The sequence below is a fragment of the Ixodes scapularis genome, unplaced genomic scaffold (genome assembly GCF_016920785.2).
Source record: "Ixodes scapularis isolate PalLabHiFi unplaced genomic scaffold, ASM1692078v2 PGA_scaffold2__306_contigs__length_199485367, whole genome shotgun sequence".
Taxonomy (NCBI): domain Eukaryota; kingdom Metazoa; phylum Arthropoda; class Arachnida; order Ixodida; family Ixodidae; genus Ixodes; species Ixodes scapularis.
The window spans coordinates 175,107,807-175,131,399 of NW_024609857.1; the positions used below are offsets into that span (position 1 = coordinate 175,107,807).

General features: G+C 44.2%; 1 protein-coding gene across 2 annotated transcripts in view; it reads left to right on the forward strand.

Moving 5' to 3' along the window:
- The first annotated feature begins 263 nt into the window (after positions 1–263).
- LOC120850302 overlaps positions 264–23,593 on the forward strand; it is a 29,284-nt gene continuing 5,954 nt past the window's right edge. For both annotated transcript variants that reach the window (XM_040498522.1, XM_040498521.1), the window contains exons 1-6: positions 264–352; positions 4,796–4,984; positions 5,640–5,861; positions 5,948–6,019; positions 6,563–6,646; positions 22,424–22,540. In XM_040498522.1, coding sequence (XP_040354456.1) covers positions 337–352; positions 4,796–4,984; positions 5,640–5,861; positions 5,948–6,019; positions 6,563–6,646; positions 22,424–22,540 — 700 coding nt within the window. In that variant the 5' untranslated portion in view covers positions 264–336. The remainder of the gene's footprint in view (positions 353–4,795; positions 4,985–5,639; positions 5,862–5,947; positions 6,020–6,562; positions 6,647–22,423; positions 22,541–23,593) is intronic.

Genomic DNA, 23,593 nt, shown 5'->3' on the forward strand with positions numbered 1-23,593 from the left:
CATCGTCTCACGTACCCACCAGATATTCTAGGGAGATCAAACGAGGATATGAAAAACGTACTTTATTTTCGTATTTGTTTAGACGCACAAAACACGTTAAATAAATACAATTTCAGCAATAATAAACATCTTAATCAATTTATTTTGTAGACCTTTAGCTGGAATAGTGTTTAAGAATTTTACTTTGAAATACGCAACTAGTGCCGGTGTATGAACGCTAGCGTTTTGCCGGTCGCCATCTTTATTGAGAACTCGCGCGCGCGGTTTGTTCGTCGTCACCGTGCTCGTCGTCATAGCTTGTTCACTCGTCGTTGGAAGAATTTGCAACTCTAAATAATGAACGACACCCACGGTATGGATCGTATACGTTCTATGCTCACTGTTTTAAATGTCTTGCATGAATTTGGATTTTGCATTTCTTGATGTGCTGTAGCGAGTAAACGGTCGGTACCTCGTAGCCTCGCACTGTTTGGTAATTCGGACAATTTATAAAGGCATTTCGGTCCAAACGGGCACTTAAAATCGACCTCTGGGCTTCAGTCTTTGAGTTAGTTGACGAACAGAGACATAATAAGGATTGTGAGGATTGCAATTTGGGCAAAAGGCCGGATTGAGTGTTGACTCTATGCACTGTTTTTCAGTCTTCTAGAATTCATTTGGTGTCATCAAAACTCTTAGTGTCGTGGAAAATGTGTGTTTGGGGCTACAAATTATCAGGAAAAAGTTCGTGCTTCTCGATATCCTATCTTGGTAATGTAAAAAAAAAAAAAAAAAAAGACGCCGAAGGCGTGCTTGGGCTGTGGCTCGCTGTGTGTGCGACAGCCAGCGCGTTGGTCACGCGCATTTTTTTTTTCGTAGTGTCTAGAGCACGACTGGTCGTGGTCTAGAATATCGTCCGACGGCACTCTTGCAGAGCGTTCAAGTGCTGTCCGACGGTACTCCACTCGCGCGTTCAAGTGCCGTCCGAAAGTCTCGTATAAAACAAGTGGTAGGATCTCTGTCTCATAAGCAAGTGGTCCCGGGTTCGTTCCCCAGTGCGGGCCTACTTTTTTGTTTTTGTTTTCTCGAAAATTTTATTTTGCCGACGCATTTGGCGATATTTACATTTATTTACGATTAACACAGGAAAAGCGAACGTTGTCGTCGAAACTTCGCTGAACGAAACGGTATGGGGCTTCATTTCCGGAGGTGCATCGGGTACAGCGGAACTTGGTCAGCCGGCAAACCAAATGGGTCAATAGTTTTGTAATTAGCTGCCGCATACTGTCGCCGCGAAGCGGCGTGAACGCAAGCCGGCCGGGGGGGGGGGGGAGGGGGGGGGGAGGGAGGGAGGGAGGGGGAGGAGGGAGGAGGAGGAGAGAGGAAGAGTAGGGGGGGGCTGTAGACGAGCTTTTCAGTGATATACGCACCATCCTACTTTTTCGGATGGCACTTGCAATGTAGGCGCGATTGGAGTGCCGTCGGACGGCACTGTAGACACAGCCCTTGTATTTTACCCCTATGAGCATGTTTGATGATATTAATATGGGAAGAAGTTGATGATCGCTTTTTCGTGCTGTGTCGCGGTCTAAACAGTTTAAGAACGCCTCCAATACAGAATGGAAAAAGTTTAGGAACGCCTCCAAAACAGGAGAAAACATAACTATTTCATAAGTATATATGTACAGTCGGGAGCAAAAGTTTGCGGGGCACGGGAGCGCGTGCCGAAATGCATCGCCGCGCCGTGCAACGGCGCCCCACCGAATTAAGAAGTCGCGTTTTGCGCATGCGCGCCCTTCGTGCTGGCAGTCATGTCTCTTTCGCTCATTTCTGTCCGACTCACTCCTGATAACCGGAGTCAGCACCAGGGGCGCAAGTTGCCGTTTCGCTGGCTGTCATGCCTCGTATCCTCTTCAGCTGCCTCGGCTGCCGCGCTTTGTGACGAAGCGCCTGGTCCCATCCCCCCACGGGAGCTCCGTCACAAAGCGCGGCGGCTGAGGAGGCTGAAGCAGACGCGCAGCATGACAGCCAGTAAGCGCTGGCTCGCGCCCCTGGCGCCGACTCGTGTTATCAGGAGTGCGTCAGAAAAAAACGAGCGAAAGAGGCATGATAGCGAGCACGAAAGGCGCGCATGCGCAAAGCGCTGCTTCTTGGTGCGACGGCGCGCCGTCGGACGGCGCGGCGATGCATTTCGGCACGCGCTCCCGTGCCCCGCAAACTTTTGCTCCCGACTGTACATACATACCAGATTCCACGACAGAACATTATCGAAATATGTAGCTGCGCTTTTACGACCGTCTCCAAAGGCTGTTGAAGGCCTTATATAAATCATTGTATCATCCGTGACTTTCAGGTACGTCCTTAGCCAAAAGGTTTGAAAACCAGATAATCTTTGCCCATTGCAGCAGTGCAGCTGCAGTAATCATAGGCTTTATTTCTAGATTTAGAACGAAGCTGCTGCATGTATACATTTCATGTTATTGAGGTGTCTCATGTCGTGTGTGAATATCCAGCCATTAAGGATGTATTTTTGTTTCATTTACAGACAATGCCAAAATCAAAACGTACCCTACGGCGTCATATTTCTAATGCAGTCAGAGATAGTGTCAACTTAGTTACAGCGTCAACTTTTGACAATGAGCTCTCCCTGCAAACAAACCCTGTCCTGTCAAACCCTGTCTTGTCAAACCCTCAGAGAGGTTATCTGAATGCTGCACTCTCCTCCGAGTCGGAGACGTGCTCTGAGCAGGAATCGAGTGAAACAGGCGATCCCTCTTCACAAGACCAACTGGGGTCCATCTCGGATGATTCTTGCATATCCTTTGACTCTAGGGAACAGCAGTTTTCTGCTGACATAAACCACATCACTGAGGAACTGGTGCCAAGCACATCTGTATCAGTGAGTGCTACACAGAAGAATAGTGTTGAGAGCTTCAAAACAATGCTCCAGACATGGGCTATAAGACACAATGTAACTCATGAGTGCTTGACAGATCTTTTGAAGGTTCAGCGCACACACCCTTGCTTTGCAGAGCTGCCAGGGTGCTCTAGAACCCTTCTTCAAACACCTAGAATGTGTATGGGCATTGTGAACATAGGTGGCGGCCAGTACTGTCATTTTGGTCTCGCTACTCAACTTCAGCAAAGCCTTGAGAATGTCCAACACTTTCCCGGAGTTCTGAATTTGCACATCAACATTGATGGACTTCCCTTGAGGAAAAGTACAAAAGAACAGTTTTGGCCAATTCTTTGCCAGGTGGTTAACTGTGGACCAGGCATACCATTTCCAGTTGGTGTGTTCTATGGGCATTCAAAGGCTCTGAAAGCAAATGAATTCCTACAACCACTCGTAGATGACTTAAACGCGGCACTTGACTCCGGCGTGACCATTAGGGATGTGACCGTCCAAGTGAAGCTTACAGCATTAGTGTGTGATGCTCCAGCTAGAGCCTACATCCTACATATCAAAGGTCACTCGGGCTACTCAAGTTGCAGTAGGTGCACTACTGAGGGAGTCTCGCTTGGTAGGATGTGCTTCCCCGAGTTAGACGCCCCTTTAAGAACAAATGACAGTTTCAGGAGCCATGTTGATGAGGGTCATCACACTGGTGTGAGCATACTTGAGAAACTACCAATTGACATGGTAGCACAAGTCCCGCTTGACTACATGCATTTGGTGTGCATTGGTGTCGTGCATAAGCTGATGAGGGTCTGGCTTAAAGGACCAAAAGCCTGTCGGATGGGGTCAAATGTAAAGGATGAGCTCTCCACCAAAAGCGAAGCACTGCGGCATTTTGTTCCATCAGATTTTAGTCGTCGGCCTCGAAGTTTTTGGGATATGGAGATGTGGAAAGCAACGGAATTCAGACTTCTTCTGTTGTACACTGGTCCTGTGATCTTTCCATCCACAGTTCGATCAGACCTTCAGGCAAACTTTATGATTCTCCATTGTGCCATAACAATCCTGGCTTCACCAAGGCTTTCAAAGGAGCTTGTTGATTATGCTGAAAAGCTTCTGCGTTACTTTGTGGAGACCTGCAAGTCACTGTTTGGAACCGAATTTATTTCATACAATGTTCATGGGCTCTTGCACTTGGAAAATGATGTCAGGGCACACGGTCATTTGGACAGGTGGAGTGCCTTTGCATTTGAAAACTACATGCAAAACTTCAAAAAGAGTTTGAGGAAACCAGAAAAGCCACTAGAACAACTCTGCAACAGGCTAGCAGAAAAAAAAAATGCCGTTGCTTTCAAGGACAAGATCCGACCAAGCGAATCAATAAAATTTTCCGGGAAGCATGAAGACTTTCCACTGCCATCACACTGTCGGAGCCCTCAGTACAGAAAAGTCGACATTCCAGGAAGGTTCTGTATTGCAACAAACAAACGAGACAACACATGTACACTTCTGGATGGTGGCATCATAGAGGTTCACAGCATTGCATTTTCATGCTTGTCCAAGAAGCCAGTGCTTGTTGGAAGGAGGTACTCTGTAGTAGAGGATCTGTACACATATCCATGCCGGTCGTCGCTTCTTAATATTTCTCTAGTTTCTTGCCCACACACAGTGTCATCATGGCCCCTACAAGATGTGGCATTCAAATGTGTTCGACTGCCTCTGGGTGACAAGTTTGCAGTCTACCCACTGTTGCATCTCAATTGAGCTATGTTAGACGAGTTCTGGGATGCTATGTTTGGCTTTGCTGTTACCTTTTCCCAAAGGCCACAGGAGCGACGATGTCGCTGCTGACGTGTCCGATTGGTTAGAGTTGCGCACTGGTAGATGTCTTAAAATGCAACATTTCATCCTTCTCAGAGAAACCATTTATTATCGCAAAGTTTCCCGATGAAGAGAATGGTGTGGCACTCATACATGAGAGCTGGTTAGACGGGGACATCTGCTATTGGCCAAAGGACACTGGAAAGATTCAATCCTTGGTCAAAAACGGTGAGCAGCCGACGTCCGAGTGGCGGCGACTTCGATGCATTCCCATTGGATGGTTTGGTGAGTATTTACTCATAGATTCATAGATTATTCCATTTCCACTTAGTGTTATCAGTCACTGTGAGGCTAACAATTTATTTTATCTTGAATCAAGTCTGTATTAGCACAGATGCCAACTGGATGAATATGTTTCTTATGGGTTTTTTTTGCCGCACCCGTGCACATGCTTTCACGAATGAAGCAATAAACTGTTTTTTTTATAATACTTAAAACAGAGTTTTAATAAGGCAGACTTGTGCCTACAAAATAAAAACAAAACAATTAACCCATACATCCTTTGACGGTGGTGGCACTACGCAGCCACGTGAAGTCCCTTTTGTAACCGCACTGCCTCCTGGCAGATTCGGTCTAGAAAGTTCGGTCCTCAAACATTCTGATCCCCAAGAAATGGTAAGATTTTCGATTTTACTAGAACATTACAGCAATGGGAAGAGGTAAAACGATAGCAGGTTTCAGGATTCGAGCCACGGGCGTGGAAGACGGGTTCATGCTGACTCAGCTGCGCTCGCGTCAACATGTTTGCTGTAGGCACTTTCAATTGGGGGCTTTTCTTGGTACAAGATATATAATGCCAAATTTGAACATGATGTATAACCATTGCATATACTTACGGCCTTTATGGAGCGACATCTAACTGCCATTCAATATTCTTCAGCATCATATGACCATGCACGGAAGAGGCTTCCTGAGGCTGAGGAGTTGTCAGACCTCTACAGTGAGATTGAACAGCCGAAGAGGCGGCGTAGGCGAGCCAGGCGCTATAGCACGGACTCGGACTCTGATGACAGCTACCAGTTTGCTGTATCCTTACCACTGCCATCGCCACCAGCATCTGCCTCGCCGTTGCATCCAAAGCAACGTCCTGATCGTAACACAGGTGACATAATTTTGTAAGCAACCGAAAATTAACCAAGTGTAACAGTTAATAGTCTTTTTTAATCACTGATTTTTTTTTTCTTGTAGAGCTACTAAACCGATCAACTCTATGTGGTACTCAAGACAGGAGCCACAACCAGGTCACAAAGGCCCGTCTAGGTCATTATTGCTTTTTATTTAATCCAAAAAATTGCCCTAGTTAAATGGAGTTGCACGTTGTATATCCTATGATTAATGCAGCACAATATATTGTTATTTTGTTAACCCAACTCGAAACAGAAACACCCATCTTTAAATTCTTTAGCTACCTTTATGCATAAAGATTGTTGCTGACAATGCATCTAACATACTCCAGAGGTCTGTCTTAATTTGAGTCGGCCTATAGTGTCAAGGAGGTTAGTCATTCCCTTGGGAAAGGTATAGAACGCTTCATGTGACGTGTGCTTTTTTCTTTATAGCATGACATTAAATATTAGTTAAAATATATTCAGTGTGAATGCATCACGGGAGTATATTTAAAATGCATCACACTATAATAAATGGCATTTTGTGGCCTCTATTGAAAAGGAGGTTGGCAATGTTGCTTCTGCATTTTTCCAATCTTATCAACTTCATTGTATCATGGCATGAATGCTGAGATTCAAGACGTCATGATTTGCTTTAGAAAGGTAAAAAGTTTCTTTTTCTTTGTTTGGCATGTAGATCAGTTCAGGAGACACAAGACTGCCAGATCAGAGTCAGCTCTTCAGTGCAGAGATCCTCAAGCAAGTGACAGCGCCATGCCAAGTATGTATTGGACTGGCCTTATAACCCTTCCGCTGTTGGCCTTCATATTTCGTAGAAATATGCGTTTCTACTGTATTCTGATACAGCAACCAATAGTGTGGCCAGATAGGAATTGGGGATGTGATGGAACACAGGTTTAGTAACTGCCGAGGCAAACAGACAGCTGCAACAAAAGAAACTACAGATAGAATTTAAATAGATCTGCCTGACAGTAGCATAAACTTCTATTCAGGATTAGTAAAGTATATGAATAATTTATAATCTTGAAAATAAAACATTATGCCACATTGATTGGCTTCACACCTTTACAGTCAAATGGAATTCATAATGTAACATAAAAAATGTAGACATTAAGCATTTCCTTTCAAATATCTTAGAAATATATTGATTATGCTGCTTTATGCACCAACAATTTTTCCACCGGAAGCAGCAGAGGTAAACGTGGTTTATGTTACGCTATATTAAAGTGAATTCCAGAGGTCACTGTGCTTAGACAGATTCAAAGTGAAAATGCGACGCCTAGCGGCTTTTATTTATAAAAATGTGAAACTGAATTTCACAATTTCTTGATGCATTTTGAACCTGTATAATTCAATTCAAGAATGCATTGCAAAGGAGGTAGTCCAGGCTGACAAACACTTCAGTTCTTATAAATTGTTTAATAACCTAGATATTGTGCTGCCAATAACAAGAAATAAATGGAGACAGATGAACTAAAGCAATTATTAATATATATAGTAACAAATACTCATGATACAATTTTTTTAACAAACAATGGAATAAAAATAGGTCTGCCACAGATAAACCATTTTACATCTTACAAAGCAATACCTGGAGAAGCTTTTTTGCTATAATTTTGAAAACTGCAGCAGCATAGTTTTTGAACATTGTAGTATATATGCACTAATGTTACGATTGAATTACTGTAAAATACCGAGCAAGCGATAGCTCAAAATTTGACGATAATCACAAAACACTGGGCAATGGCCACTTGTTAGGTCATCAGTTTTACACATAATATATGTACTGTGCACATTTTTTCAGATGTTAAGAAATTTGGGTGTAGCACTTGGTGTGGAATGGGCAGATGCTTGGTATCTTACAGTAGCCGTTTCTCATTTCACGTCTGCATCGAAATTAAATTTTTTGTGTGTTTGCTTAAAAATGCTTAAAATGCTTAAAAATGGCTGCAGCATTCCTACTGGTGCACTTGTGAATAGCAATACAAGAAATATGGTAACCGCAGACAGTACTTAAACCATAAAAATAAAAAAAGCATACTGATAGGGCCAACATTTTGAGTTGCAAAGCACAAATACAAAGACTGTAGTGAGAAATACAATAATTTCAATAGTTTCTTAAACATAAAAAATATGAAAACATGCCTAATGGTGCTCAAACATATGCTTGTGAGTTGCTGAACATGAATATGGGCATTGTAGCAAGAAATATAATTTCTAATGCTTCCTAAGGGGAACGCTAATCCTGAAAAGTGCAAAATAAAAAAAAAAAATCTCAAAATTAGTGTGATTCATAACACACAGACATGTTTTCCAATTATTACTCAGACATGTACATATATTCAGTTCAACGGATTCAAAGTCACATAGCCAGGCTGCTTACAAGCCAAGCCGAATCGTGAAACATACTTTTGCCATAGCTTTTGATGGGAATATTGAAAGATGGTTGGACATAAACATTTTCCACAAAACAAAGATTTTCTTAAGAAGTAAAATAAGAAAGGACTAAAATGAGCTAAATATATATGCTTAGCCCACATAGTTACAGTAGATCTTTTGCCCAAACATAAAGTCAAATCAACTAAACGGCTTTAAGATGAGTGTCTTTCCTTAGAGCATGAGAAAGACAAAATTATACTACCGTAATGTTCCGAGAGAATGCCCGCCCCGAAGAGATCACCCATCCCGTTTTTTTGGCTAAATATCTGTAATAAAGATTACGAAAAATCGCCCACCACCCGATTCCCGCCAGACGTCACGCGATGTCCGACGGGAATCGCATTAACCGTGCAATTTGCTGTACCGGCAAGTCTGACAAGCGAGCTCATAGCGGGTTCCCACGTTTTTGTCCACAATCTGCGCGCGCAATATTGGCTCCCAGTACACACGGGTTGTTCCCGCGTGTATGTTGCACTGTGAAATGCGAATCTGCTGCATCCGCAATCTGCGGTATCCGTTACCATGACTTAAATCTGCGCGCGCGATCTCAATTCCACGCTAATTGGTCCCATGTGTATATTACTTTGTGAAATACGATTCTGCTGCGTTTGCGAACTGCGGTATTTGTTCCTGATACGTACGAGTTTGTAGCAGATTCTCACGTTTTTGTCCGCGATCTGCGCGCGCGGTATCGGTTCTCGTGACAGGCAGGTTTGTAGCGGGTTCCAGCGCATTTATTGCACCATAAATCTTGAATCTGCTGTGTTCGCAATTTGCGGTATTCGTTCCCGTGATATGCGAGTGTTCGGCGAGTTTCCGTGGGTCCTTCACACCGTTGATTGCGAATCTGCTGTGTCCACAACATGCGGTATCCTTTCGTGTGACACAGGAGTTTGTAGTGAATTCCTGCGTGTTTATTGCATCGTGAAACGCGAATTTACAGTGTCCGCGATCTGCGGTATCAGTTCAATCGTCACGTGGTTTGTAGCCGGTGCCAGGGTGTCAATCATTAATTTTTGATAAAATTTTGCTGTGGCATTCCCCAAAGATAGCCCACCCCATGTTTTTCACCATTTGTATCTTCATTTTGGGTGGGCATTCTTTCAGAACTTTACGATAGTAGTGACCAAACTACATCAAATGAAAACTTCCCCCCGCATCTAGTCTCGCTCAAACATATTAGGGATGCTAGACAAACAGTGGGCATGGACCATTGACACGCACAGTCGAGTCACCTGGCTTGTTTCGAGAACCTTTATGCGGGAAGGCCTGCGTGCTGCAGATAATCTGAAGAGGTGGTCTACCCTCGGATCCCTACGGCAGGAAAGCGGAGAGCAACATAACAATTGTTGGCCACTGTCCACCTCCCAGATCTTGTTTAGTACATAGTGGTGGCCATCGCTAGCTGCAAAGACAGAGTTGTTCGTCTTCTTGGGGCGCTTGTATGAAGCAGAGTGGTACTGGTGCCCCCGGATAGAAATACGCTGGTACTCAACAGCTGTAGTAGGAATGTGGCCCAGCTTGTCCCCTAGAGCAGTCTGCTCACTTTCACTGAAGGCTGTGTACAGCCTACCACTTCCTAGAGTGTGTGTGGACATGTCCCTTTGAGGCGGGGCCATTGCTGCACAAAATGCAACTGTCTCCTGGGTCAGCTCTACCGTGCTCATGATCTTCTTGAGGTGTTGTTGCATGACGAAACGTTCCAGAATTTGCAGCGGAACACCATTGCTGCCACTAACAAGCTTCAAAAGCTGCCCATTACCAGACTCAAAAATAAAGGTTGAGTGTGACCACAATGGTCCAAGCTTCTGCACACTCTTTGCCAAATGTAGCAGTTGATGCACATTGAATGTCATTGCTTGTGCACCATAAAGTGATTGCGCGACTACAACAAACTCTGTCAGCTGATCAGAGGCCGTCGCAATGTCCCGGTTCACCACAGTGTCCTTTAGAAGGAGGTAGACCGAATTCACCAGCAGGCAGAGGTGGTCCAGGTACCTCTGTGGCAAAATTCCCGTCAAGCAAGGGACCGCATAGTGGAGAAGCCACCCTCTCCACTCGCTAGCTTTCCAGTACTGCCTATCAAGCAATGATCGGGGCAGCCTGGTGAACCATTGGGGGGGTTTGATCTGCAAGAGGCGCCTGTCGAGTTTAGCCAGTGTTGATGGGGCCCCAACATAAAACTCTGACCCTGTAGAAGTAATCCACAACTCGCACAGCTGTTTAGCAACGCCCTCCAAAACACAATGCATGTAATCAGGGTTTACGCCCCAAACAAGGTCAAACCCTGGCAGGTTCATGAGAGGTGTTGGTCCTTTCACGCCATGGCACGGTGTACCTTCTTGTAGGGCAGCCGCCATGTCCTGCTTGACGCCCTCCGACGTCCTTTCTGGTGGCATCACGAGATTCTTAGCTATCGGGTATTTCACCGAGCCTGAAAAAAAGTTATCATTTTACACGTTTGCATAATGTAGCCCCTCAATCTTTGGAGCATTAAACCTGTTAAAAAAGCCAATAAGATTTCCAAGTTTGTATAAACTATACAAATATGCAGAAAAGATTTAAGGGGCCTTTTGTTTTGCACATTTCATGGCAAATCTGTAAAAAATATTGTTTCATTCTGTTAAAATTTGCAACTACTTTTTCTTCATTGGGCAACAAGTAGATATGCAAGACTGGAGTGTCAGAAGGTACACCCCTGGCATTTTTGTTGTAAACTAAATTTGCTTCAATTTCTGCAAAAACTGACCTTCAATAATATGTCGAATTTAGTCCTTGTGAACTCATTTCACTCACCATTGAGGTAAGTCCCTTCCTGTAGGCAAAAGCTACAACCAAAGTAGCCATTGTACTGCTTGGCGTTGAGGACTGCTGCACGTGCTGGTGCGTCCACACAGCAACACACAACCCGTACTCTTGACTGGACTGTTTGGCCTTCACAGTTCCATGTGATGACGCCCACCTGTCCAACCTCTTGCACAAACTGTTCAAGGTACATGCCCATGTCAGGATGACCAGGCCCAAACCACAACCCACAGAGCAGGACGTTGCTCCACCGCAGGGTGATAGGGAGCTCGTTTATGACACACTGAAGTGGCCACAGAGACGACTTGGAGGAGTTGAAAACGCGAGCTCCATCTGTGTTCATAGTGAGTGTGAGGTCACTCCACGAGCCAGCTGCTGCTCCCTTTTGGTACAAAGCACCATCCACAATGTCCGTCATGGTGCCCTCCGCACGCTCTTTCTTCAGTGCACTGAACAAGCCCTTTGCAGTCGTCTTGTCGGAAAGAAGGATGCCCATCTGCTCCTTGATGTCGACAGTCGAAAAGAAGTTTCCCTGCGTGAAGTCTTTCCGAATGCTTTCACCACAATTGGGGCACTTCAGATCCTCTTGCGGCTTTCCAACGTATGTAGTGCACACCGTGCAAAAGAGGTGATGGTGAATCATTCGACTTTTCAAAGTCGACCAAGTCTTCCGCAAAAGATACGCCGTTTCAGGTAGCGCATCCTTGCCGACCAAAAAGTTCGCCAGCTTTAACAATCCCTCCATTTGGGACCAATTCAGGTCTGACATTGCGCCGTAGGTCACGATACCAACAATCGCTTCTGCAACTGTAAGCACCCCATTAGGCAGGATCACACTGGCGTACTTAGCAAGAAAGTTCTGCCAGTCCTTGTCACATTCGTCGCCACCGCTACCGCCGTCATCATCGCTGCTACATTCACTGCCGCGAACGCTGCCGGAGTCAGACTCATGGCCATCGCGAGGCCGATCACTTGTGTTTCCTTCTTCATCTCTCGCATTGGTAGCACCGCCGGTGTCACCAAGGGTTTCATTGAGAGCGGTTCCCGAACTATCGCTCCGCGAACCACCTTCCCCGTTCTCTTGAGATATGTCCAACTCCTCGTGTTGTTGCACAACTTGGGTGGATGAATCACTTTCTTCCAAAACGGCAGCATCACGTCGTTTTCTCCGGAAAAGCGCAGTTGTTCTGGGAACATTATAATCATTCCCTGGTTCATGATACTGCTTTCTTTTTTCTGCGCGACAGCTCATTGTAGCAGGAACACCAGCCACGCTAGGCTTGGCGGCCATCCTTCGGATCTTCAGGATAGGATTGGATTGGATTCTGGCTTAGGCTAAGAAGCGACTTTCAACTTTTTTGCTCATGTAAGCGATTTGGCGACCGACGACACAAGCGACGGCGACCCGCTTCGCTGTCGCTCGGTCACTCGCGTGTGACAAGGCAAACCGCATGAAAGAGACGGGAACAAGCGACGAAGACGATGATCGACGTTTTCTAGAAATCCAAAAACCGAGCGACGCGACGGGTCGCTGCGGTCGCTGCGAAACCGCCGACTATCACTAATTTTGAAATTTTGAGGACAGTTGAATACCATAGTGCAAAATATTTAAAATATTTTTGAAAAAAAAAATATAAAATCGTTGTTTGCCTTTTTTTTTTTTTTTCGATATTCAAGTTGACTAGGTAGACCGCTAGGTCGCCAGGTGGCCAAGAGCGGCCCATGGGATCCCGCGATCCCGTGCATCCCGGATCCCGCTGACCTTAATTGTTTTTAAGCCTTGTTTCTGCTTTCCCTCCTAGTCATTTTCTTCCTACTTCTTGTAATGTACGCGTTTGTGCGGTTTCAAGACGACGCTAAGAAGCTTGTGGTGCCAGTGGTGGACGTGAAGAATTTCACTCCAGCACATACTAAAGATTTCAACGGTCGGTGCTGGTACGACGTGTGGTGGCAAGACCAGGAAGACGACGAGCAAACGGGGTACTACCGCGCGCAAACCATCAAGCTTTACAGTAAGTAGTAAATTTAATATGTGTCGTGTTGGTCAGTGTTGACGGGGTACTACTGCGCGAAAATCATTAAGCTTTACAGTAAGTAGTAAATTTAATGTGTCGTGTTGGTCAGTGTTGACGGGGTACTACCCCGCGCAAATCATCAAGCTTTACAGTAAGTAGTAAATTTAATATGTGTCGTGTTAGTCAGTGTTGACGGGGTACTACCGCGCGCAAATCATCAAGCTTTACAGTAAGTAGTAAATTTAATATGTGTCGTGTTGGTCAGTGTTGACTCGAATGCCTGGCTTAGCGCATCGCGTGTGGCACGAGCGGTGTCGGCGCGGGTTTGTCGATTTTTAAATGGCGCATTTAGCTTATATATAGCTTGCCCGGGCGAACCAGACCTATGAAGGACCGATATCGCTATGGCGCGCGCGATAAAAGGGCCGCGCGAGGGTGTGATACTAGCGTTTTATAAGGAGTTCATGATGTGTCGTCAGCTCTTTGAAATGGTCGCATAAGACGGCTTGTTAACGTATCGCGCTACCAGGTGCCCGACGGTAGTGGAGTCATTATTTGAAAGTATCAAAGCAACTCCCTCAAATCAGGAAAAAAAAAAAGTTTAATTTTGTGGAAGGCTGTTTTCGAGAAATAATAAAAATATTCTAGGTAATTCTGGTGCTTATAGCGTCTAGAACAAAAATTGACACATATTCACTTCATTTTGCCGCTATACATGCCACTGTGGCCCAGAATGTTATTTCATAGTATATCGCTATATAAAAAATATAGTGTTTTTTTAAATTATTCCCGTCTTACTTAGGGGATGTAACCTTCTAATAATTTTACTGAAAGCTTCCAGCATCTTATTACACCTTTGTGCTAAATCCCGTCGGTATCTATTAAGAAACCATTTTATGCAGTCACTTCAAAGGGCCAAGGAAACTCAACTTTCTATAAAAAAAGCACAGTCTGACGAAACCCTGCAATATTTTTTTAGGAACTCAAGAAGAAGCAGAGGAGGAGCGGCGCACGAAGCGGGTTCCAATCCCAAAGCCCCCATCTGATGAGGAAAGCGACTCAGAGTCGACGAGTGAGGATAGTGGAGCAGCTGTCTCGCAGGTTTGTACAAAAACAATATGTTGCAAAAACTTTCCTAATTTTTTGCAACGCGCACACTTTAAGCATAAGGCTGGAAACAAATTTTTTTTTTTAATTTATGCCAAATTTTCAGTTTTTTGTGTAAACATCTGACAGCTTTGTCTGGTTAGACCAATGTTCAAAGAACTGATAGTGCAGGCCCACGCTTGTTGCAACTTTTCAAGTAAAATGGTGCCATTATGACATACAACAGGAGTGCAACGGTAAAACTATGACATTTTGTGCTTGGTGATTCTTTTCATGCAGTCCCAAAAATCAAAAAGCGAAGTCGCCAAGAAAAAGCGCTCGGAAGCGGTGCTACAAGCGTACAAGAAGCAGCAAAGCGAGCGACTGTATCCGGATGAAGATGTGCAGCCTGACCCCCTGGTAATCGCACATGCCAAAATCAGGCAACTGAAGAAAGAACTGAAGGAAGTCAGGCTGCAGAATTCCAGGTTGCAAACTGCATTGTGCTGCAAAGTCTTGCAGAAAGGTGTGTTGCAATTTAATTAATATGCAACCATCATGCTCACTTGTTCATGCTATTTTAGGGTGTGATGGTGTCTTACCCCTCCTTCCTCTGACCAGTGTCTTACTCCACCCAAAGCTTGTTTTAAGGACCACGTAAGAACATATTGTAAGAGTGCTGCCAATTTCGTTCTAGCGCAGGGTGCAAAACACATGACCCATAAATTGCACTTGGTTTTTTTTCTGCGGCTTGCAGTGTGTCTGAAATTTTCGGGTACTTGCTCCAAATGCATCCGGCATAATAGCTGAAACTAGATTGATTCAGGATGAAGATACGCTTACTTCATTGTACATCATATAAACTTTTTCCAATAGTTTACGGCCATGTGCCAGCACATGCTGTAAATGTGGAGTTTCATTATATTAAAGTGATGTAAAAGTTAAGTCATGATTGTATTCTATATATTTGTTACTTAGGACAGACTCATTAATGACCGTCTAGTCTAGGCTGCCTGAGAGAGTCGGAATGTGAGCAAGCTAATGCCCCCTGTCACATGTAAATTCTTTGGCTAACGTCCCCACGCCATCATCAAACAAGCTGAGTGGGGGGTACAAACTTCTTTCTAAGATAGAGTCTGTCAATACTCGTATTGATACTCTTTAGACTTCATTAGCAGTTTCACAATAGAATACATTTTCAGAACATCAGAGGAGGAGATCACATAGTGGGAGTGCACTGTAATCCATAAAGCTAAAAGGTTCTTGCACAGTCTGATTCACCAGCATCATTTCTGTTGCATATCCAGCAGACAGTCAAAGGGCTGCACAAGTCAGCCCAATCTCACTGGGGCAAAGAATATTCAATACTCTTTATGTCTGGCTCACAGTGCCTTATACATCATACAAAAGAAAGTCCACAGTCTTCATTCAAAAACCCAAGTCATATTAACATCCATACTTTGATTGCTGCCTGTGAAGCTACTCCATGAATTGTTTGCCATGTGGCCTGCAAAGCACGGGCATTGTGGTAACTTGCATAAAAATCTGTGCACACCGTCCTGTGTATGTTTAAGTAGTGTGGCCATGCGACTCCAAACTTTAAAGTTTCTCATATGTACGTAGGGTTCTAAGACATTTTACTCTGTAGTATTTGTGAGACATTATCAGACTAATCTGAAAGTAGCATATCTTTTCTTCATATCTTATGGTGACTATAGCATTCCTGGACATGTAGAGTGAACTGAAGACAGTCTTGGCAGAGTCAAATTGTCAGCGAAGACAGCTGCATCATTTCGCGTTATGTGCGGCCTGCAAGGTTCTGAACTAAATTTCCTTTGACCCACAACATTTATGAGTTGTGCAGCCTTGTTCGAGTGTATGCAAAGGGCTTTTTCTTATCTTTTAGAACGGGAACAAGAGCGGGGCTATGCAAGGACAACAGGAGCCTGCAACAATCCAAGGCCATTCAGCCCTGCAGTACAAGGTTCTGGTGCTCCAGTGCCACTCGCTTCTGGGGCAGGTTCACAGGTGCAGGCATCTCCTTACATTCAACGTCCAGCATCGGTGCCCGCAAGCGTGCACTCAAGCCCTGAGGAGCTGCCCATTCCCGCCAGGGATCCATCCCCCCATGACCTTTTCGAGGTTGAGGAAGACCAGGCTGCTCCACTTGGACAACCAACCCTCTTCCAGACCGGAGGAGAAAAGGTAACCTTTCTCTTGAAGTGGTAGTTGCCAAACGCTGTTAACTGCATAGCCTTTCCCTGTCTCACTGTTTTTGTATGCGAGGTGGCATAAAAAAAGTTTCGAACTCGCCTTGTAGAGCCAGAGGGTATTTAAATTTTATATGACTGTCATAAACCTTGAAGTAGTACCTTCTCGAGCAAATAACACGGCCCCGATGATTTTGTTATTGTTAGAGCGCCTTCTAGAAATGCTCTTTCTGGCTCTTCGGCGAATCCTCGTCTCTTTCAGAATCTCTTTATCTGACCCGAGGTTCATTTAAAAAAAAATAAGGAACGATAAAATATTTATGTAGGGTCCAACAAGGAGAACATCAGAAGGACATGGACAATAACTAGACTGTTCTGGATCAAAAAGTGCTGCAGCTGCATCGATGTTTGGGCTGGGGCATTGCCATGTTGAATCACTCAGTTGCCAGCAGCCCACTGATCTGGGAGCTTGAACTCCACACGAAAATTCGTCTTATATGTCAAGACCACCTGGGCCCGTTTGCTCGAAGCACTAACCGCGGCTAAAGTTAGCCGCAGTACCTAGGAGAGGGATTTTGAAATCACGTGACTGGCTCGGTAGGGATGCGGGGAAACATGGCGGCGCCCCAGCGAGTGAGCGCCGCTCGCTTTGGAAATAATATGTCGTTGTAGCTGCAATATCGAGCGTGTTAATCAGCAGCGAATGGTGCAGGAGGCTTTCGCTTTGCCTTACCTCAATTAAACCGAAAAGCATGGGCAATGACATCGGCGCATTTTTTAGATGGTGTTTCGATTCTGGGCATTCCTAAGCCTAAATGAACGTGATAATTGTCGGCATGGCAACGTCTTTGGAAAGCGGATTGCCTCGACTCAATCGGCCGGGTACTGATAGCACACAAAAGCAGACAGCGTCCCAACAGACTTTCTTCTAAATTATCCAAGCATCGCGAGGAGAACGCTGGAAGTGTAATTCTACGGTCCACGCGCGCTGGCCTTCCTCTTATAAAAGATTCGAAGTAAAAAATCATAATAAGGCTTTAATGAACATGCGTGCAATGCAAAATTTGTTTTATACTTTTTGCTTTAGAACGGTTACTACTGCAGACGCCAGCATGTGCGACGCGTGCAACTACAGTCATAGCATGCACCTCGGTGCTTAGATAATTTAGAAAAAAGGTCTGTTGGGACGCTGTCTGCTTCTGTGTGCTATCAACAATCTGCTTTCCAAAGGTTGCCATGCCGACAATTATCGCGTTCATTTAGGCTTAGGAATGCCCAGAATCGAAAGACTATCTAAAAAATGCGGCGATGTCATTGCCCATGCTTTGGGGTTTAAGTGAGGTAAAGCAAAGCGAAAGCCTCCTGCACAATTCGTTGCTGACTAACGCGCCCGATATTGCAGCTACAACGACATATTAGTTCCAAAGCGAGCGGCGCTCACTTACTGGTGCACCGCCATGTTTCCCCGCATCCCTACCGAGCCAGTCACGTGATTTAAAAAAATCCCTCTCCTAGGTACTGCGGCTAACTTTAGCCGCGGTTAGCGCTTCGAGCAAACGGGCCCTGAGCTCATCCTAACTTTTGTCAAGTTCAGAAATTTCGGAAATCCAGCTTGGTCGGTTTTAATAAATTGACAAGTGGTCTTTTTCGTACATCTTCAGGGGCTGCTAGTGTCGGAGGGCATCTTGTTTGTTCAAACTCAAGGGAATTTTGGGCAGATAAAATGTCTGTGCGATTCCCCAAATTTGTGCTTTTTTCTAAAACACGGTCATCAAACAATTGCTCAAGGGGTTTCTGAGTTTCTGTCACGCTCTTTATAGTTTTCACACAATTTTATGCAACACGTTGTTTTAGATTTTTTTTAATCTTAAACAGCAGGGAAACACCTTCCAAACAAAGAAGTACAGCTCGGATTATCTTTAACTCTGCAAAAAGCAACTTTGGTGCACTGAGTGCCAGACCTGCAAGGAAGTGTCATTTGACATGGCACTGCATTACCACATATTTTTTTTTTTTCTATGATGCCACTTTGAGAATTTTCTGATCCCACCTCGTAGTACCACTCCAAGCTTCTTATTTGTCTCTATTTTGACTTTGTGCAGTTCTGACAAGACAGTATGACATCTGGTGGTTAGGAGTACTCTCTTGATACAGACCACTGATCTCAATGTCATATTGTTTGTCAATGTAGCAGTTTAGCATTGCTGCAGCTGCTGAGCCACCAGATTGCCACTACCAAATAGCACATTAACATGGACAATATAAGTTTCATTAAGTTGCTATCAGATGAAGCCACAACTGCACTACATTGTGCATTTTTACCAACTTCTCAGCTTTATATCAACATGGTCCTTACATGACAAATAGATATGGAGGTAATAGTAAATATTGAATTTAAAGTTGAGAATATTTTTTTTGGTGGTGCCATACATGTCCTGCTTTTGAGATGACTGGCAAACCAGAAAATAAACAAAAATAAACTTCACTGTTGATGTGTATTTTTGTTTCAGGTGTATGTCGGTGCAAACATCTGGGTACCAAGCAAGAGCTACTCGGACTTGCTCGCACGCACCAGAGATTCGCTGTTCGTCAGAGAGGCAGCAGTGATTATTTTTTCTACATCGGGCCTGGCAGGAAAGAGCGTCACCGGGATATCCTCCAACCGCACAAAGAATTCGCCGAAGCCGGCACTTGAGGATTTCAAGTTCAAGGCTCTTGGCAGTAAGAATTACTTTAACTCATTTCTTCTTTGTACTAGGGTATTTCTGCAACCAGGGACTAGTCTGTTAACATTCACATATATTTACTTGATTGAGGAAATGGCTGTAGTCCAGAGCTCATCTTGTCTGAATAAGATATGCTGTGAGCCATTGTATAGTGGTGCCATCGACTTCCAGAGGAAGCCTGCTATAGTGCAGATTTTTATTCTATGGCAAGCCTTGCTTTGCTTAAAAGAGAGTTGTCATAAGGCAAAGTAGTGCCACTAGTAATTAGAGGCATCTTGCTAGAGGCACAATATTATTGGAGTTTTTGCTTCGAGTCCTGGATCAATCAGTATCTGTTTTGCAGAAAAGAAAGCATACACCTCTTTTTCTACATCAGCTGAATTGAAGTATGTCTGTTTTTTGTAGCATTCTTCTTGCACTACCTGGTGCATCGTTGCAAGTGTAATCCCAAGTGCGCGACCACGTGCAAGTGTAAAGTCAAGAGCGATTGCAAGTGTGAGGCCCAGCATGGATGTCAGATCCCCAAAAGGCTGGCTCTTCTCAACAAGCATGTGGCTTCAAAGATTATGGATATTGCCAGACGGGAAGGTCGTAAGTGACTGCCCTCTCTCACAAGCTAGGGATGCAACTAAGCAGCTGGGCTATGTCTGTTAGTGATGGCAAATGGCAGCCTTTCAGTGTCCTGATTCGAAAGATCACTTTAAATGTTTAACCTTTTGCAAAATTACCCAAGCATCAAGGAGCTTGCAGGGAACATAGTTTGCACGTGCTGCGTGCGCCAATTGCCTTACCTGTAATAAACATTCGAAATAAATCGCAACAAAAAGGCATTTGTGGATGCACGTGCAAAGTGCCACTTGTTTTAGATTTTTGTTTCCAAAAAGTTCTGGCACGTACAACGTACAGCGCCTGTAACTATGTTCCCTGCATGCTCCTTGTTGCGTGCATAATTTTGCAGAAGGTCTATTCGCAGAACATAGGGGGGTAAAATATTTTGCAGTCTGTCTTGCCACAGAGGTACTTCCATTGAAGTTTGAGTATTCTGTAATGCGCAGTTTATCTGTGGGCTGCAAAAAACCTCTGAATGTTTTCTTTGGCAAGCCTAGCTGTAATGATGGTAGAAATGGGACAATATGCAATTCACTAGCATACCTGCCAACTCTTTCGAATTTTTCGTAAAATGTAAGAATTGGGACTAATTTTACGATTTTACGAATCTTGCTTCAAATCTTACAAAAAATATACTTTTTTTTTTTTTTGTTTTTGTAACTCCGTTGTTGGCGGTATCTTGCACCGCCACAAGAGGACGATAGGTACCGTCCACAGCAGCGTCGTGGTTTTTACTATCCGTCTATTCGGTGGCCACCGATCGAAAACCAATCCAAAGCTCAAAGCTTTTGTTTGTGTGTTCGGCGGTGCACGGGTGCACGTTGGTTCGGCGTGTTCAGACGTTGGGCCTGGTTGTTTTGGCCAGTTTCGAGGCGAGAAGTACGGCGTCTGTGTTTGTTGCATGTGTAACTGTAGCATCTGTAGCATTCTCCTGGTCACTGTGGCTTTGCTGCGCAATGCCGAACTCCAAGCCTCGAAAGAGGTACTTTCAGGTGTTCCAGAAGTCCTACACGTGGAAATTTCTGTGCTTCGTGCCGTCCAAAAAGCGAGAGAAGTTAGGATTCTGTAGCACGTGCACGTGTGATGTAAGCGTTTTGCACGCTGTGCAGGCTGACATTAAGCTGCTCATCGCTTCGCGTAAACCCCCCCTGCCACGGCCGCGGGACTTTTACGAATTTGAAAGTCCACAGGTTGGCAGGTATGCACTAGTATCTATTCATTTATATCCATTTTATTTACGAACCGAAGAAGAACATTAAAAAGGGAAAACAAGACTTGACCTGTATTCTAGTGCCCAATTTTATTTAGTCATTTCCCAACCATTGGGCTACCATCCTATCTCTTGAAATAATATTTACATTTGAATGCCCTGACCTGTATAGATCTCTAATCAGAGTGACACTGCACCTCCTCAATGTTTTTCAAGAGTGTGTTGTGACCTCCTTTTGCTCTAATGTTTGTAAACGACCAGATCTCATGTGATATTGATGTCTCGTAAATCTCAGTGCTGATTTTTATTACCCTGCCCTTTTGTTGGGTGGGCCGATTTTGTATGTGATATATATGCAAATACCCTATTTATGAATATTGCCTGCATCACTCATTGATTTTGTTTGCTAGTTAAATCAGGGCTCTAGTGCATTCCCATAGATTGGAATTTGTTGTCAGGAATGCACTAGATAAATATAAAACATGTAAAAAGTGTTATTAATGTGCATTGTTTATACGACCAACTTTCAATGCCTATTTTATTTGGTTCCTGTTAACAGTTTTCCTTATGCCTTCCTCCAATACAAGAGCACAGTGTGATTTAAGCATACTTTATTTTTATAGCGGTAACAATTGAGTTGGGCGAGCCTCTTCGTGTGACAATATTTGGGTCCTGTTTGTCTTGGTGCTATGCTTGAGCTGCTTATGTCAGTACCTTGTGTAAGCCTTTTTTCTTTATAATTGAGCTTACAACCTCTGTTTAATCTTAAATAGTTTTGTTTTATGCGAGCCATTCAAAGGGCTTTTGTCCATGTGCAATTTTTATTTGTCTCAAGTTTCTTCGTTGTGTGTGCGCTCCTGATTTGCTTAGTTTTCTGTGCACCCATTATTTTCAAATCGAAGCATTGCAAATGAGGTAGTTGTTTTCGTGGACGTGAATGCGGACATTATTAATATATTTGAAGTGTATTTGCAAGGATTGCAATAAAGTGTACAATGGCAGACTATATTATATGCCTATCGCCTTTCCTTTAAAAAGGCCCACACTAACGAACCCTAAGCTTATCGACTAGTATGGTAATACGCCAATATAGCAATAATCAATAGACGGATAGATCAATACGCTGATAGGCCAATACGCCAATTGGCCAATACGCCGATTGGCCAATACGCCGATAGACCAATACGCCGATAGACCAATACGCCGATAGGCCAATACGCCGATAGACCAATACGCCGATAGACCAATACGCCGATAGACCAATACGCCGATAGACCAATACGCCCATAGGCCAATACACCGATAGGCCAATACGCCGATAGACCAATAGACCGATACGTGTCAATAAACCGATAGCCCTATTGGTTTTCTCTATTGGAATTTTTGTTAGGGTCGAGCTAACTAAAACTATGGTCATTTTGTTTGTTTTCTTTGCAGGCTGTTCCACAGCAGGAAGTGATTTCAGGGCAGGAACCCCCCATTTTAGTGCTGCAACAGGGTTGGTGCCACTCCAAAATGAGCCTCAGGCAACTCGTTCCGATCATGTCACTCCAAGTAAGCAAAATGAGAACTTGCTGTTGCTGTAGCTCCTTTGTGTTCTGAGGATTTGCAGTCATCTAGGCCATAGCACCATAAAAGTTAAAGATTATTAATTAGTCTATCCCAGCCATGCCCTGCTATATAATATCTTTCTGCTCAGTCAAGGTTTTACAGGTATTGTCTACCCGGCCATGTCCTGCTTTATTAAAGGAGCTGTGCAACAGTTTCAGTGCTTTGCTTAACTAATGTGGAAGTTGGTGTCTCGGCATTTCTGAAGTAAAGAACAAAAAAAACGCATTCGCCTGCATGCCCTAGTTTTAATTTTAAAAATGGACAAAGATTGAGGTTTTCGGCGCCTCTCAACTCATTCACTATCTTCCGAGTCAAGTGCACTGTGACGTCAATGGGAAGGCGCGGGGTTCCGGTGAAGCTCTCTTTAGAGCCATCAGTGAGCGGCGAGAACTCATCCGCTTGCTCGTGACCACGTGCTGACGCGCGCAGAGCGAACAATATGGTGAGAGGAGGAAAGTTTCATCACTACCCATCCCGCCATGTCCCCCTCCCCCTCCGGCTTCTGGCGGCTGTTCGCGGTACCAGGTAGAGCCGACGGTTTTGTGGACCTTGGATAGATGGCGCCACTAAAGCTCCATATAATAAAAGTTTTGTCGATGATACGAGGGTTTTGGCGCATTTATATTTATGTTGGAACAACAAGATTTATAGAAAAGTTACCTTTTATCGAGCAGGTATTCGCACAACTTTCTATCTTTCTACAAGATTCCCCATTGACGTCATGCCGCGTGTTTCTCATGGCCGCCTCAAGCGGCTGCAGTTCAGAAACATCTTGATTGTGGTATCAGAATACTTTTACCTTCGAACAAAAGATTCCTTCGTACCAAATTTGCAGCAAAAAGTGGAACTGAGAAAACTGCATTCAAACATTGAACTCTTTTACTTTGTCACTGCCTCACAATCTGTTGAAAATATTTTATATCAACGGAACTATTTGGCACATAGTTATGAAATTTAGTGTACGGGTGTATAATTAGTTTCTAAAACCAAAAACCT